At 45.0% G+C, this 16719-nt stretch overlaps 1 protein-coding gene across 1 annotated transcript in view; it reads right to left on the bottom strand.

Moving 5' to 3' along the window:
- Positions 1–5942, bottom strand: part of NKTR (natural killer cell triggering receptor) — a 38622-nt gene extending 32680 nt beyond the window's left edge. The window contains 2 exon segments of the mRNA XM_032682618.1: positions 5637–5669; positions 5864–5942. Coding sequence (XP_032538509.1) covers positions 5637–5669; positions 5864–5921 — 91 coding nt within the window. The 5' untranslated portion in view covers positions 5922–5942.
- Positions 5943–16719: the final 10777 nt, after the last annotated feature.

Below are 16719 nucleotides of genomic sequence, written 5' to 3'. Positions count from 1 at the left end.
GAAGGATTCTGGTTGCAAGTCCTACTTATAATTCCATCATATTTAGCACTTTAAGCAGTAGACACCACTTCTTTTTTTCTGGTGGAAGAACATTACCTTAAGTTCTTGAAGATGACAGCAGGAGATGGAAAAAGGCACATGCACAGCTAAGGTATCAAGACTTGAACATGTCTTTCCCTAAAGCTTTGTCAGTAACAAGGTGCTCATAGAATTATGGAATGATTTGGGCTGGAAGGGACCTTAAAGATCATCCACTTCCATGGGCAGGGACACCTTCCATCAGACCAAGCTGCTCAGAGCCCCATCCAGCCCGGCCTTCTCACTCCTTTCAGCTCCTACAAACTGTAACACACATTCCCAACACCCAGAGGTTACAGATCCAGACTAAAAGAGGACTTTCTCCTCCACAAAACCTGAAGTACTGCTTACCCAGTTCTATCCAACAACACAAAACGTTGCTGCCTCCTCATCCAACAGAAACCCCACGCTGTGTTTCCATCTGCTGGGTCACTGTCTGTGTTTTACTCCAGCTCCATGAATACCATTATCACTGGAAGGTTACATTGTTCCCCTGACAAACAGGCAATTAAATGTGTCAGGAAAGATCAAGCACATTTTCACACCTTGGTCAAAGATGCAGGAAATAACAGCTGTTAATAAAAAGATTAATGAAAATACGGGAAAAAAAAAAATCTCATTTTAAACTTGGGGTGAGGTACATGCAGATATAACAGAGATTAAAAAAAGAAAAAAAAAGCATTTGAGATGCCACTTATTTCCTCAGATTTAGACACTTCTTCTCCAAAATGATCCCTCACTCCTGAGAGAAAACTTCCAATGCTTTCTTCAGCTTCATTTCCCTGATGCGAAGGTTTAAGTTACCAGATCAGGGAAGGAGCTCTGTGACTAACCATAATATTTGAACGGGAAATGAAAACAAACAAACAAAAAACCTGCTGAAAAGAGCCAGTCGAGCAGGCAAAGGCTGCTCCCAAACCCACCCAGAGCCCTCAGTTGCCTTGAGCCACGAAATGAGCCTGCACAGAGATCTCACTTCCAGGCTAAAGCAAAACATGCTGGGATTACATGTACCTATTATTTGTAAAGCAACACTTCAATGAAGTATTATTTTTTGGCAGGCTTTTATTTTTTAAAGCTTTTTAATAGGAATTAGAGTGATGAAAGAGGTACATTATTAATAATTATAAATGCAGCACTTGCTGTTTGTAAAGCCTGAGATTTTTGAAGTTGGATTTCATAAAGTGCTATCTGAGGCTAATGAGCTGCAGCAATTAGAGAAACTTTGTTTTATTTTGGTTTTGAACTCCCAAACAAATTTTTCTGCTGAGGAAGAACTAGTATTGATTCAAATTAAGTGGTAAAAATTCAGGGTAGGAATATCCATGCTATATTAAAATAAGGGCAAAGTTTACTAAAATAATCATTGATTTCAAATGTTTACTGTTTCTAATGTTAATCCTCCAATTAAGCTGCTTAACTTTTCCAGAAGAACTTTGGGAGCAAATTGTTTTTTAAGTTATTTTCCATGTCATGAGAACTGTTTTGCTTTATTATATTTAGACCACATGGGTATCAATTTCTGATACACACTCCCAAAATAAACCTAGTTATTCAAAATTATACCTATTGGGTTTGATCTTTTTCTCGGAGTAAAACCAAGGAAAAGGCACTTTTCCCAGGATATGAGCAGGGATATCCTGCTGAAGGAGAAAGGAGGGATTACAGCCATGAAGACAGTGATGTACAGACTGAGAGCAGGAAGGCTGCCAAGGGCCCAAAGGCTCAGACAGATTTGCATTCAAGTTTAAGTAACAGCTCACTAAAAGGACTGTATTTGAATTTTATTAGTTTATTTATCCCTAAAATTCGTGAACACTAAGGCACATAAATCTAAAGACATTGCTTTAAAATAGAAGTGTGGCTACAGTGTAAGAAAATAAAAGCTTACTGGGGAAAAGAACAGATTTTATTTAAAATATGAGTTGAAGGAATGGATGTCCCAGTTCCCCCGAGCAGAGGACCTGCAGTCCTGACACACTGACACTTTGCTAACACTTCCTTGCCCCTTTGCAAGGAAAACCTCCACAAACTTCTTTGCCCAGCTCCCTACTAATCCCAATCTTCCACAAACGCTGCCTGGAGCTCCCTCCATTCCACTCTTCCCTGGTCTCCACAAAACCAAACATATTCCAGCACTGCACACAAAAAAAATTCACAGAGGTGTGGAAGTGAGAGGCTGCACTTCTCCTTCTCCTGGCACAAGAGGATGCTCACTTTGTCTTCCATTTACTCATCCAACTTGTTCCAGGTCACAAGGTGAGTTTTCAGGCTCTTCATCCTGCACTGACAACAACAACAATCCTACAGGATGACTGGATTACAATTTTTATTAAACTGGTTCCCTGCAATCTTACATCTTGTCTCCCTTGACAAGGGCTCCCCACACAGGATCCCCCTTGGCTCCTTCTGTACCAGACACAACTGAATTGCAAATCAGCTCAGGGACAGTCCAAGTGCTGATCTATTTTCTGCCAAAATACAACTTTTTCCCTTCAAAGGACTCAAAAGTTTATGTGAAGGTAGTTGAGAACAGTTTCTGTCTTTGGGAAAGGCAGTAAAACCCCCTAAGGCACCCCTGGGTTACTACTGGAGGCACAGGACTACAAGGAATTTTACAGCAGGGTTTGTCTCACATAAATTCACAGCAGCTGAAATCCCAAAATACACCAAACTTCAGGCAAAAGGGACGAGAAGGAGAAAAGTAAGGAAAGAACAGACTGACTGATAAGGGAAGGGACATAGCAGGAAAGGAGGAAACTGAAGTGGAAGAGTGAGCAAAGGGTCAAACAATAACAAAAGACAGGAGGAAAAAAAGAAATTAAACAAAGCAATAATTAGTAAATATAACATACTTTAGGAGGGACAAAGTCAGTCAGGAGTGGGGTGAGGAGGGGAGATGTGGGAAAAAGTTCTTGGATGGCCACATGAAATGCTAGAGCAGCATCTGTGACATCCTAGTGGGACATCTGTTCCAATTATCACGGTACCTGCAAGACTGGAGCTTCACACAGATTTTGCCTCATAGAGTAAAGACAGAATTATTTAAATAGGCATCTGCTGCCATCCCCAAATTCTTGGAATGCTGTAAGCACTTTAATCCTATGTGCACGCTGCAAGCAGCCAAATCCATCGGTGAGGGGCCCAAAAGAAGGGAGAGGTGCTGCCTGTGCCAGGATCAAAATAAATGTTTACTCCTGATTTATCCCCCGTTTGCTGTTTAAAAATTACAAGCCACAACGTGCATTCAGGAAAAAAAAAATGCTTAACAGGCAACTTCCTAAAAGCAGCCTAAATTTAGACTCAAAAAACACTAAGCCCACAAAGTCTGCCCCACTGTAAAGAGGCACACACAAGCTGGCACTAAGTTTTATTCCAAGATTCTGCAGCTAAAATTAAAATATGGACACAAAAGCTGTAAAAAAAAAAAGCTTCTGAAAGCACAAGCAAAGTGACATTATTCATGGCTGCATTTTCTAAGGGATCTAATTAGAGTAAAATTAACCTCACTTTTAATTGCTACAGGTATTCTGGTTGGGAAAGCAAAGCCTGGGAGGGGGGAATGTTTTTGGACTCCAAGCAACCTCCAGTGTTAAAAAGGACACAGGTTTGTGTTCTGCAGGCAAAGAGGTGCCTCCAGTGCTGCAAGAGGCACATTCTCTTGTCTCTGCATTTTGTGGAGATGTTAGTTCAGCTTTTCAGTGCAGACAGGGTGGGGGCAATGCCCTATTTCTTTGCTAACAACAAACAGCAGGGCTGTTTCTCCTCCCCAGATCTGTCTCCCAACATCTAACAAAGATGAAGGAGGAGATTGGCTCGTTTATTGAAGTCAAAGCAGCAAAATGTTAATCTGGAAATCTGCTGGCAGTTTAGAAGTTAAATTTAATACCTCAGAGTAGTGTCAGCAGGAGAGCACAGCTCTCAGAGTTAGTGCTTGGTGTCATCTGGAAGCACTGATTTACCACTCGATTCAGCTTTTGAAGGTCATCTCACAGCTAAGGGAGCAACGTTTAAGCTTTTTAAATATATCCTTAAATCCCGAGGCACAGTTGCACAGTGAATTAATAAACAGGCACCAGAACAAAGCAGAAGGACAAGCTCGTGCACAAGTCCCACCACCAACATCTTACAGATTGGCACATTTTCCTGCAAAAACACCAGTCATTAGTCAGGTGCAATAAACCCAGCAGGGCCCCGAGTTTGAGACGCAGCTGGGAGATTCCTGTTACTTTGAGGAGAAAATAAATGCAGACAGCCACAAAAAGTGAGCCAGACCCCGGGGTCTGCTCCAGGTAACCCAAGCTCTGCACCACCAGGAACACAGACGCTGCAATTCCTCCCTGACACCGCTATCAGTCATCAATCCCAAACAGATCTGGGGGGGAAAGCAAGGTAATCCACTTTCACTCGCGATGCACAGCCCGGGGCTGAGGAGGGGACGAGGCAACAAAAGCGATTATGAAATGGGAGCAGCAACCTGAGCGTAAAGAGCAGAGGAAACAGTGCAGGGAGAGTCAGAACAACAAAAAAAAAACCCAAACAAACCTAAAAAGATTAAAAACAAATGAGATGAAGAATGAATTGTCTTGGCTCTAAATTGTCTTGGCTCTAAATCAATGCCATTAAACTACCATCCCTAACTGGAAAGCTACACAATCTACAACATTTTTAGTCGTCTCATTCCATAGTAAATCCGAATTTAAAGCAACAGAACATGTCAAAACTCCACTTACATCAACACTTTTCAATAAAACTATTCAGAAAACACACTGTTAATCAAAATAACTCAGACAGCATCTACAATAGCAACAGATTTATAGATATGCCCTATCAGGTCTCTGAAGTCAGAACAGAATCAATCTCTCTTTTGAAATTGTGGTGAAAACAAAAAGCTAAATGGGTTTCAGTTACATCTGAATGCAGCCGAAATTTGGAGTCTCAGAGACACAGCCTCTTAATTCAAAGGCTTTCAGAGAAACATTAAAGCAGAAAATGAAAGCGAAAGCATAAATGAAGCCATCCCGTACATTCATTTTCTCTGAGAGACAAGTAGTAGCAACATAAAGCACCGAGTTGTGTGCGAGACAACTGACACGCACCGATAAATATACATTCATAGAGGATGGGTAAGAAAAATCTGTACAAACCATTTTCACAGAGAGGGGAAATCACCAGAGGGAACCAAGCAGCTATTCCAGGATTAAAACTCACAGCCTACCACTCACGGGAATTACACTTCCCATAGGGAAAATACGAGTTAAGAGATGGATTTAAATTTTTTTTTTTTTTAAACAGGCCACTTAGTGAGATAACCTATGACTGAATGGTCAGTTCTTCTTTTACATTCAGAAGACTCATTTCGAGCAGGAGGAGGAAAGATTCAGCCCTGATGACCTCCTGAGGTCCCTTCCCAATTTTAATTACTGCATGATTAAAAATACTTATAGGAGTAAATCTCCAGCCTCCTCACGGCTTGCCCCAATTTTCCACAGTTTATAGAGCTGGCATAACAAAGGTATAATAGAAAAGGTGTAACACATCACCAGACAGCTTTTTACCTTCAGAAACAGCGTTTACGAGCCTCTCCAAACCTTTAAATTCAGGTGTGCAAATAAAAACCGAACCCGGGAGAGAACCAGGAGCGTCCAGCACCGCAGAAAACACCAGAAGTTATTAAAAAGTAACTCAGAAATAACACGTCCGTAGCCAAACTCGCTGCTAGCGGCTTGGGCCCATCACCAAGGGGCGAAAACGCGGTGGAAAAGCCCCCAGAGCGCAGCCTCACCTGGCTCCCTGTTGATCTCGATCTCGAAGAAGCACTGGGGCCGGTCCTGCACCCCCATGGCCGCCCCTCGGCCTCGCCACCTGGACACAAAGCACAGAAGGAGCCCCCGCGGTCCCTCCTCCCGTCCGTCCCTCCCTCCTCACCCGGGGCTTCAATTACAGCGGGGCGGCCCCTCCCGCCCCCCGCCCCCGCCTCAGCCCCGACCCTCCGCCGCCGGCGGGCGAGACTCGCCCTCAGGGCATTCGGTTCCTGCCAGGCGGGCTCGGCGCCGTCAGCGCGGCCCATCCCCTCCTCCCATCCCATCCCATCCCATCCCATCCCATCCCATCCCGGTCCCCTCGCAGCCCTTCCCGTCCCTCCCTTTCTCCGGGGTTTTTACCTGGCGGCTCCGGCGCTTTGTCCCCGCACGGCGCCCCCCGGCTCAGCCCCCGCTGTCCCCGCCCCGCCGCCAGGCGGCGCCGCCGCCGCCGCCGGCCGCCATTACCCGCCGGGGCTCAATGGCCGCGCCGGGCGCCGCCTCCTTCCCCGCCTTTCCCGCCCTCTGCGTGAGGGGAAGGCGGCGCCGCGAGGGGATGAGCGAGAGACGTCCCCCGTCATGTTTAAAAGGATGACTGTTTTTTGTTGTTTTTTTTTTTTTTTTTTTTTTTCTAAATAATAATTAAAATAAATCCAACTTTTAACTCGTGCTCTCCCGGGATGGGGGGCGTTTCGTGCGGGCGACAGCGCCTTTAGGGGATGAGGGCTCCGCTCCCTCCATGGCGTGACAGACATCCGCCGGTGCCGTGCCGTGTTTAAAACGATGAATGCTTAAAAAAAAAAAAATTAAATTAAAATAAATCCAGCTCTTAACTCGTGCTTTCTCCCTGTGGGAAGTGTAATTGCCCATAAGTGGTGGGCTGTGATTTTAAATCCTGGAAATAGCTGCTTGGTTCCCTCTGGTGTTTTCCCCTCTCGGAAGAAATGGGAGCGCAGATTTGCTTACCCATCTCTCTGGACGTGGCTCAGGGAGGAGGAAGAGGGGCTTTACAGAATAAGTAGCATGAATAAATAGCAAAATAAATAACCATTAGAGAATAAATGACGTTTACAGAATAAACAATCCCCACAGGGGAATGTTCCCCCTCACCATCATGCCCGGGCAGAGCTGTGGAGCTGAGCAACCTCCCCCCTCAGCTCCTTCACCCCTTTAATTCGAGAAGCCTGAGACGATTCCCTGCGAAGGGAAAATATTTTTGCGGGCATAAAAAAAGTCCTCAGAAGATTACGTGTGGAAAAATGTTCGCTGCAATGCGTTCATCACACGGGGCTGCCCTGGTTCTCCCTCAGGACGGGAACGTGGGATCATCCTGCCCCTTGCTCAGCCTCAGCCCCGCTTACATCTTAGGATCACCCCCCAAGATAAAACCCGACACATTCTAATGATTGCAACAGGCCATAGGTTATTTATTTGGAGTTTGGGATTTTTCCAGAGCGTGAAAATGATAACCAGAAATTGAAACGTCAAACTGCTCAGGAAGGAGTATTAAATCTGTAAATCCTCAGCCTAACGCATCCTTCTGGCCGACTTACTTCACACTGAGGATGTCCAGCAGCTTAAAACAGCTTTTCGTGTAGCCCATCAATTTAATTTATATAAATACTCCTGTAGCATTACCTTTGTTAATTCCAGAATGAAGTTTTGTCTGTGAGAGGGCACCTACCCAGTCCTCACCACCCGAGGAGCAAAACGTTTCCAAATGCTTTCCAAAAGTTGTACAAACCAGAACTCATTGCAGGAATTTTCCCTGGCAGTGGAATCTGCAATTATGTCCTTGTCTGAGGAGAAATTCAGATGAGGTTTTAGATGAAAAAAATCCCCTACTGAGAATAGAGTAGCAATGCTGAAATCAGAGGATATTTTAGAAGTTGGGAATGCGGCAAAAGTGGATTTTTTTTTCAGATGTATTTATCTATAGTTTAATGGTTGTAATTTATCTATAGTTTAATGGTTGCTATCACCACAGTATTTGAGCATCTCATGAAGTTTTAACAGCCAGATTCTGTCATTCTTTATTAGGGCTGATACCACATGATTGTGCAAGTGGTCCCTAAGGAATCCTATCACTGGAGTTGTCACACAGGTTTGCTGGTCCTTGGGGATACTTGCATGGTAAGCTAATCAAAAAATGTGAAAAAAAAGTGTAGCACAGTCTGGTCCTAAATTATTTAGCTGTGAAATGCTCTTATAAAGCAGAAGGGTGTTATTTACCTCACTTTTACATGGTAACTGAGAAACAAAACTACTGAGAAGTTGAGTTATAGTAGGTCTGCAGGAATTCCTTGCTAGAATCAAAATTTGACAGCACGTCTCCTTGATTTCCTTAATCTTCAAATAAATTATTAATTCCCTTTTACCTGCACTTTTTTTGCTTTTCTGTCCTCAGAATGTGAACTTGCTAGAGGCAGATGAACAAATAAATAAGTAAAAAGTCTCAAAAAAGGCATGGAAATGAACTACTTGCTCTTGATGAAAGTAGCAGACACTGTGAGCAATAAAAAAAGAGTTAATTTCAAGCCCTGATTATTTTAATAAAGGCGCAAATTGGAGAGAAGTTCTGATCCCTTGAGAGATAAGCTCTTAAGATCATGTCTAGGACTAGAGCTGATAAATATGCAGCTTGATGAAGAAAGAGACACCCAAAAGAAAGAGTGTCCGAAGCACATCTGAGGCCAGTCCTTTGAAACATGAAACATCGAGTTACAAATGAAGATTTTTCCTCGTGTTCCTCTCTGGGAGCTGCTGCAGATGCTGCTCTGGTCACATCCTGTGCCCATTGAAACCGGTGACAAAGTCCCCATTGATGGCAGTGACTCTGGCTGTAGCCTGTGTGAGGGGGATAATGCTCAGTGTAGTTATGAATAATTACTTCTGTGTAATTCTAGTTTTTGATAAGCCATCAATTTGCGAAATGCCCCCTTTTATAGGCTTAAATTTTCGTGGTCACGTTCCAGTCCCGTGGACAACTTTTGCAGGCAGCAAGATCCGCAGATGCAGCTTTATCCTACCTCAAATCCACTTTAGAGATTTCTTAGTGATACAATTTATGCCTAAAAATCCACATCGACAACTCCTGGTTCCAGCTTCTCGGCTGGAAAGCTGCATTCTTTCCTGAGGCAGAGCCTGTTTGGCTGCAGGAGATTGAACATTAGGAGTGTACAAAGCCACTGTGGAGCAGCTACGGAGCCTATGGGCACTTTGGGGCAAAACTGCTTGAATTGGGACACAGATTGTATTTTCCAAAGTGCCTTAGATTGCCTTAGTAATCATTAGTCTACATGTGGCCCTGGAAGCTTGAACTAAGCAGCTTTTGTTTAGGTATTTATAGAGGCTTTTCCTTATCTTTTTTTTGCAAATTCCATACATGGAACCTGAGTCTGAAATGGGAAACAAGGGTTTTTTTTTTTCTGAGCAACAAGTTGTTGGTAGAGGACCTAGTGCCTGAAAAACCTCTGCTCTGCTGAGTATTTTCCTACCTAATTTGTTGCATAAGGAGGAGAAGGAATTTCCAACAAAGCCTTTCATTATCTGGTGCGTTTGGATTGAGGGGGGTGGTGCTGAAAATACTTCTGTGAGACAAATTCACGGCTGCTTGTTCCAAATCTCGCTGTAACTGCTCTGCAGATTCTGTTTGGAAATGGATGTGAAGTGTTGACACCAGGAGAAGAACTGAGTCAGAGCCATTCCCAGAGGTCACTGAAGTCTTGAGCACTGAGAGGTGCTCAAAACTCTACAGAATTCTACAGTTCTGTGGAAAAATTCTACCAGCCTACGGCAAATTCTGCAGTTAAATTTAAAAACCTGTGTTGCTGAAGAACAGATGAGCACCCTAAGTGCTTCCTTCAATCAGTCAACCACACAAAACCACTCCTTTGATATTTTTTATAATTGTTGCAGACCAGAAGAACTGAAAAATGGTTTTAATTATGCAAAGCCTCGTTGCTGAGCAAACAAGAAGCTAAAAGTGAAAAGCCGACGGGCGGTTTGTCTGTTAAGGAAACTGAAACAGCGAAAAGGTGCTTCATTAAAAAATCCCCAGGTCAGCATTTGAGTGCACAGTTTAGATGTTAAAGGGAAGGAAATGGTGTGTCTCAAGCAAAACCTTTATCCTAGGACTTGCTTTTGCCAAAAAGGATCATGGATGTGGTTACAGGGATACCTGTAACTTCAGATATCCAAATGCTCCCTGCAGTTCTCTACGCTCAGGCTTCCCTTTCCCCTGGGATTTCCTGTGAACCCAGTTAATACCTGAACCACTAACACGCTTCCTAGAGGATTACTGAGCTTCCCCCCCATCCTACCCTAAAGCTTTAGGAGCGTTTCCATCCCTGGTGTGAGTAGGTGGCCCCATCTGCTATCCATGCAGTAACCAGAGCTGGTTAATGACTGCCCCAGTGGGATAGAGATATCAGCAACTCATTAATATATTATGTGGGAATTGCTTAATGGGGCAGGGAATATCCCTGTACTTCGGGCTTCTTCACACCCCGAAACCCCCATTTCATCTAAACTGGTGTTTGGGGCTTTAAATGGACACGACGCCTGCAGGTTGTTACCTGCAGCTTGCTGAGACTAGAAACAAAACCAGCCAGGTGCTGAGGGGCAGGTGAGTTGGGGAACACTGAGGTTTCCTCCTCCAGCTGTCGGTGCTCTCCCTGGATAAACACAGAGCTTCGATCTCCTTGGCTCGTGAATCTCAACAGTGCCAAAATCTCCCCCAGAAAACAAGCAAAAGCAAATGCTGTCAAGAAACCCGAATATGAGTGAGATCAGGGGCTGGAACAGCATTTAATGTGGTTTCTGTGTAATTCTCTGAGCTGCTACAGGATGATCCCTACCTCTAAGCCTTCCTATCTACCTCGCTGCTTATTTCATTAGTAACTGGGTTCTCCCCAAATAATTAAAAAAACCCCCAAACATTTTGCTCTTCTAATGTGTGTAGATAAAGAGCTTGAGGATTTTACATTTCCGTAACCAATAAATGTCTGATGTGTGGGTTGGTGCCTTTGTGAGTGTCTCAAGTCACATTCGGCCTGATCCAAACCCCAAAACAATTGGTTATTTTTTTTCATTTACTTCAAGGGGTTATAACTCAGGAATATGGATTAAAAAAACCACCAACCCTGATGTCTTGTTAGTAATCAAAACTATTCTTTAAGCGAAGGAAGAAGTTCTACGGCCTCATATCAGACATGATTTACCCATGCAATAATACTCAAACTGGGTCAAACCCGAGAGATTTGTTTATACAACATATAATTAACCAGTGAAACTTGGTGCTGCAGGAAATTGTGGAAGCTAATGATACAATGTCTGGGTTTGCATGTGGAGTCTTGTGTGGAAGCCAGTAAGTGGGACAAGCTACAGAACAGCAACACAGGGGAGTTTTTACCCTTTCCAATAAAATTAGACTGTTTGTGTTACCGTGTTCTTGCCACCTCCCATCTGTTTCTCTGTGTCTCTTATCTCCTGTATTAAATTTGGAGCTCTTGGAATGGATGACAGCAGAGGGCTTTTACCAGGGGCTTTGACAGCCCATATTGGTCTTCTGTCTGTAAAAGGAATAAGGTGATTTTGCCTAAAAGCCTCCTCTTGTTCAGGAGTGACACCGAGGTAGGGATTGGAAATAAAAAATGGGACTGAACAAGCAGAAAAAAAAAAAAAAAAGGGAAAATTCATACATATTGCTGGAGGCAGCTACATGGCCCCATAAGAGGCCTGATATGAAGTGTAATATCCCCAGGATCACTCAGATTCAAACTAATATTTAATTAATAGCTTTTTGAGGGGAAAAATATACGATGATTCCTCTCCACTGGATTTTTTTCCCCTTTCCTTTTTCCCCTAAGTTTAGTTTACCTTTTTACCTTTGCATTATTAAAGATGTATAAACCCGGCTCGACGTTCTCACCATCTGAGAACGCTCTGTTGTGCAGCTGGAAATGCTCGAAACTGAGTCAGCTCAGGTACTTCAGAGCTTGTTAGATTTAGCTCAGACAGTTCCTGCAGCCTGGGGGCTCGCAGGAGGTTTTGGTAATTGGCTGTGGTGCAGATGTACCCAGAAATTCGGGACCCTGCCTGTGCTGGGGACCATCAGAGCAGGTCTGCAGACCAGCAGAGGTTCATCAGTTTGCTGTGCTGAGCCAGGAATGATTTCATGCAGTGCTGGTGGGACACCCTGTCACTGCTCTCCCAAACTTACGGCTTCCAGGAGTGGGACACGTGGCATGGAAAGGCTGGAGCTGGTTCCAAGCAGAACCAGCCGAGATCTGGCAGGGCTTTACCAGCCCAGGTTCAGCAACTGCATCTCTCCTAAACCCAAACTGGCCCCAGAACAAGGGCAGCTCCATTTGTATGCACTGCTGATCCCGAACCATTAGGTCATATGGAAGCCACACTGACTCCACACAAAGCCATCTCGGGTACAGATAAATCCATACAGCTGCCAGGGCTTTAAAAATAAAGAATTCAAGTCCCAGCGCAGACGGAACTGGGGGAAACGTGGCGGCCCCCGCGAGCTGGGAGGTCAAACTAATTGATACAGCGCTTTGTTCTGGTGTTACAGCGGTGAATCTGCAGCTGAGGCTCCGGAGCAGAATGATAATGGCAGGGAGAGCAGTGCCAGGAAGGAAAAGCCGAGCAGTTGGCAGAGCCGTGGCTGCGACGGGGCGGGGAATTCTCAGGAGATCTGAATAGGCAAAAGGGAGCAGCTCCCTGAGCTTGAACCTGGGGGAGGAACGGAGAATCCTGGGAACAAAAGAGGGCACTGAGGAATTCAGGTCAGCAGATCCAGGGAGGTGATTCTCCCCCTCTACCCTGCCCTCATGAGACCCCACGTGGAGTTCTGTGTGCAGCTGTGGAGTTATCAGCACAAGATGGACATGGATTTGTTGGAATGAGTTCAGAGGAGGCCCTGGGGATGCTCTGAGGGCCTGAGCCCCTCCGCTCTGGAGCCAGGCTGGGAGAGCTGGGGGTGCTCACCTGGAGAAGAGAAGGCTCCAGGGAGAGCTGAGAGCCCTTTGCAGGGCCTGAAGGGGCTCCAGGAGAGCTGGAGAGGGACTGGGGACAAGGGATGGGGTGACAAGACTAGGGGGAATGGCTTCAAACTGCCAGAGAGCAGGGTTGGATGGGATATTAGGAAGCAATTCTTCCCTGTGAGGGTGAAGAGGTCCTGGCACAGGTTGCCCAGAGAAGCTGTGGCTGCCTGGAAGTGTCCAAGGCCAGGTTGGACGGGGCTTGGAGCAACCTGGGCTAGTGGAAGGTGGATTGGAACAAGATGATCTTTGCAGTCCTTTCCAACCCAAACCGTTCCATGACTTTATAATTCTACAGAATTCTGGCTTGTGGATACAGGCAGGATGGATTCCTGCAGGGAGTTCCTGCAAAGAGGGGGGCGGTTTCCATAGGAGGAATGAAGGAGCACCAGAAGTCCTCGACTGGCACAGTGTGCTTAGAGAACAGCAGCAACAAAACACGCAGTGCCTCCTGGTAACAGCCCCAGAAATAACCATCAAGACTAATATTGATGTTGATATAAATAAAGCTATATGCAATTATGATCAGCTACGGTCAGGAAGGCATTGTTTTTCCGGGATTGAACAATTAAGTGCAGTGTGTGCACTTACAGGCAGAGAATGTTGGAAGGGAAGGATTTATATTGTTTTCTGAAACGTTCAACACTGGCCACTGTCAGAGACAGGAAACTGCATTGATCTGTTTGGGAATGACAATTTCTCTTCCCTGCAGCAGCAGCGAAATGTTTGTGCTGGGAGTTCAGCGCTTTGGCCTCACTTAATTCAGATTGTGGTGGGCACAGATAATAAAACTGCTGGCGTGATGTAGTGAGAATCTTGTTTATGCCTCTGTATGGAAACAGTTTGTCTTAGGATAAGGCAGGAGCTTAAAGTAAAAGCTGAATGTAAACATGAAAATAAAATGTAAATCAGGGATCAGCCAGTTTCCAGTCTGCTCCCCTACAGTGCAAGCCAAAACTTCCCTCTCAGTGTGAGAAATTAGGACTGGCCACATATGAAACCACGCAGAGATTTCCAAAATCATAGAATGGTTTGAGTTGGAATGGACCTTTTAAAGGTCATCTTGTTCCAACTCCCTGCCATGGGCAGGGACACCTTTCACTAGACCAGGTCGCTCCAAGCCCTGTCCAACCTGGCCTTGGACTCCCAGGGATGGGACAGCCACAGCTTTCCCTGGGAAACAAGACTCTTCCAATGTCATTTGCACTTATGGCATTTATCTGAGTAAACAATGTAAACCAGCAATAAACTGCCCCTCCCAAAAAAAAACCCCAAACTCACAAATCCAAGACCCCTCCAAACAGATGATTTTTTTTTTTTTTTTACTTCAGGAATATCACAAATCCTCAGCTATTGGTGCCTCAGGAAGGTTAAGCAGGATGAACCTGAACTGGAGAGGTGTCATCTTGGTGAGATATCCTGTACCTACAGCTTGTCAAAAGTTTCCTGATTAAATTGTGTGCACTCGTCAGTTGAAGAGAGATATCTGTTGTTGTTCTGATGGATTATGGATCAGCTGGGAAATCAATTGTGTCACATTCTGCTACACCCAGATTTAGCCCTGGTGCTCAAATCTGTCAAGTGTTAATCCAGGGTAACTTGAGGGCCTTTGGGAGAATAATAATGAATAACTGAGCTTTTTACCATCACAATAATAATGGAGTTTTGGTGGTGAATTAAGGAACAGAATGGGAGAAAATTCAGCCATGAAGCTGTTGCTGCCAGTTAGTACCTAACTAGTCAGATATGGAAGTGTTAGTGGGTCTGGGTAAGGAGTGATATAATCACACAGTGTCTATAAACATAAATCAGGATCAATAAAATACTTGCTGCACGGATTCAACCTCAGATTCTGAAGCAAGAAACAGCTATAAACCCATAGATAGGTTTGTTTATAAACCCCAGGGAACTGGGGTTGTTTAGCCCAGGGAAAAGGAGGCTCAGGGGGGACCTTCTCACTCTCTGCAACTCCCTGACAGGAGGGGGAGCTGAGGGAGGGTGTCGGGCTCTGCTCCCAGGGAACAAGTGACAGGACAAGAGGAAACTGCCTCAAGTTGTGCCAGGGGAGGTTCAGATTGGATATTGGGCAAAATTCCTGGATGGAAAGGGTTGTCAAGCATTATTACAGGCTGCTCAGGGATGTGGCAGAATCACCAGCCTTGGAGGGATTTAAAGGACGTGTAGATGTGGCATTTGGGGACATGGTTTAGTCGTGGCTTTGGCAGTGCTGGGTTAATGGTTGGACTTGATGATCTTAGAGGTCCTTTTCCAGCCTAAACCATTCTATGATTCTGTTCCACAGTTCTCTATTCCTGGGCTTTTAGGTCTTGGCTGCACTAGAAAATGTCTCTACCACATTCTGTCGAGTGCTGGCCAGTCCAGTGCTAGTGGCCAACATGTGCAGAGGTGGCCAGACTGAGAGGCACAGAGTAGAAAAAGGCTCTGAGTACAATTTCTGACCCAAATCCAAGTACTGGATGCACTTGGGTCTAGTTAAAACATATGGGCCAAGGAAAATAATTGGAAAACCTCATTAGAGGGTATTTAATCTCATCTGCATGGGCACGTTTTCTCCTGCGTGCCCTGCTGGCACTGACAAGTAAGATGTGGCTGAATTAAATTCTCCTGGCATTATAAGTGGAAATAAACTGTGTCCCCTAATTTTCAGGGAAAAACAATTAATTGAAAAAAACCTGTGTCTCTGCCTTAATTTTCTTCCTATTTTCCTCTCTGCCGGAGCACCACATCAATCATTTTCCTCCTCTCAAGTCAACCTCTGCTATTGACTTGTCTGAAACAATTGTAGGATGAACCTGCTGTCAGAAACCACCTTCTGATGCTTGGCCTGACTGACCCCTGGCAGGAACTCACTCCCACCCTCTCTACACCTTTTATTTGTTGTTCTACTTACAGGGAAATGAAGGGGAAAGCCATAAAAATAACGAGCATGTAAACAACTCTGCCGGGGAGCAAACAGCTCTGAGGAAGAGCCGTGAAAAAACACACGGAGCAGAGAAAGTCTCCCCAGATAAATGTGACTATTTAGGGCACCCAGACAGTAATTGCTGTGTTTGCAAAAGTCAGTGTGAATGTACCACGTTATTCCCAGCAGCAAACATCGTGTTCAGTGGATGCAGCCCATTTTCTGTTCCCCAGGATGGTGATTTTCTTATGGTTTGTTCTCTCCCTAATTGTCCAGACTTTCCAAGTAATTTTCCTCTTTCTTTGGCCTCTCACTTGCGGTTTTATAGGTTGTTACAAGCGCTGGTGAAATGTGATGTGTGAAAACTGAGAGGAGTTAATTTGGAGTGGGTGTAACGGGAGTGCTGTAGTGCCATGGTTGGATGAGCTTTGCCCTAGAAGGCAAGTTTCTGGGAGAAACAATATCCATGAGCAGAGGCATCATTTGCTGAGGGCAATGAAATGTGGGCTCTCGGGAGGAAAACTGAGAAAACAAAATTGAAGCCACTTCTAAGCCTGAGCCTTCCTCCCTGACTGCTGGGATTTGTATAAATGCAAATGCACCGTCATTTCCAACATCCTTCCATGCTTAACACCCACCAAATATCCTCCTGTTTGGCCACTGTTTGTTCTGCAGGATGCATCTCAGGAAGCAGCTCTCTGGATCAGACTGCACACAGGTGGATGTGGGAGCAAGATGGGAGAGTTTCTGTGAGGGTGGGGAGGCCCTGGCACAGGTTGCCCAGAGAAGCTGTGGCTGCCCCATCCCTGGAAGTGTCCAGGTTGTTCAGGGCTTGGAGCAACCTGGGCTAGAGGAAGGTGTC

This window comes from Chiroxiphia lanceolata, chromosome 1 (assembly GCF_009829145.1).
Source record: "Chiroxiphia lanceolata isolate bChiLan1 chromosome 1, bChiLan1.pri, whole genome shotgun sequence".
NCBI lineage: Eukaryota > Metazoa > Chordata > Aves > Passeriformes > Pipridae > Chiroxiphia > Chiroxiphia lanceolata.
Note: the sequence above shows the minus strand (reverse complement) of the source record. Positions and strands in the feature narration are given on the sequence as shown.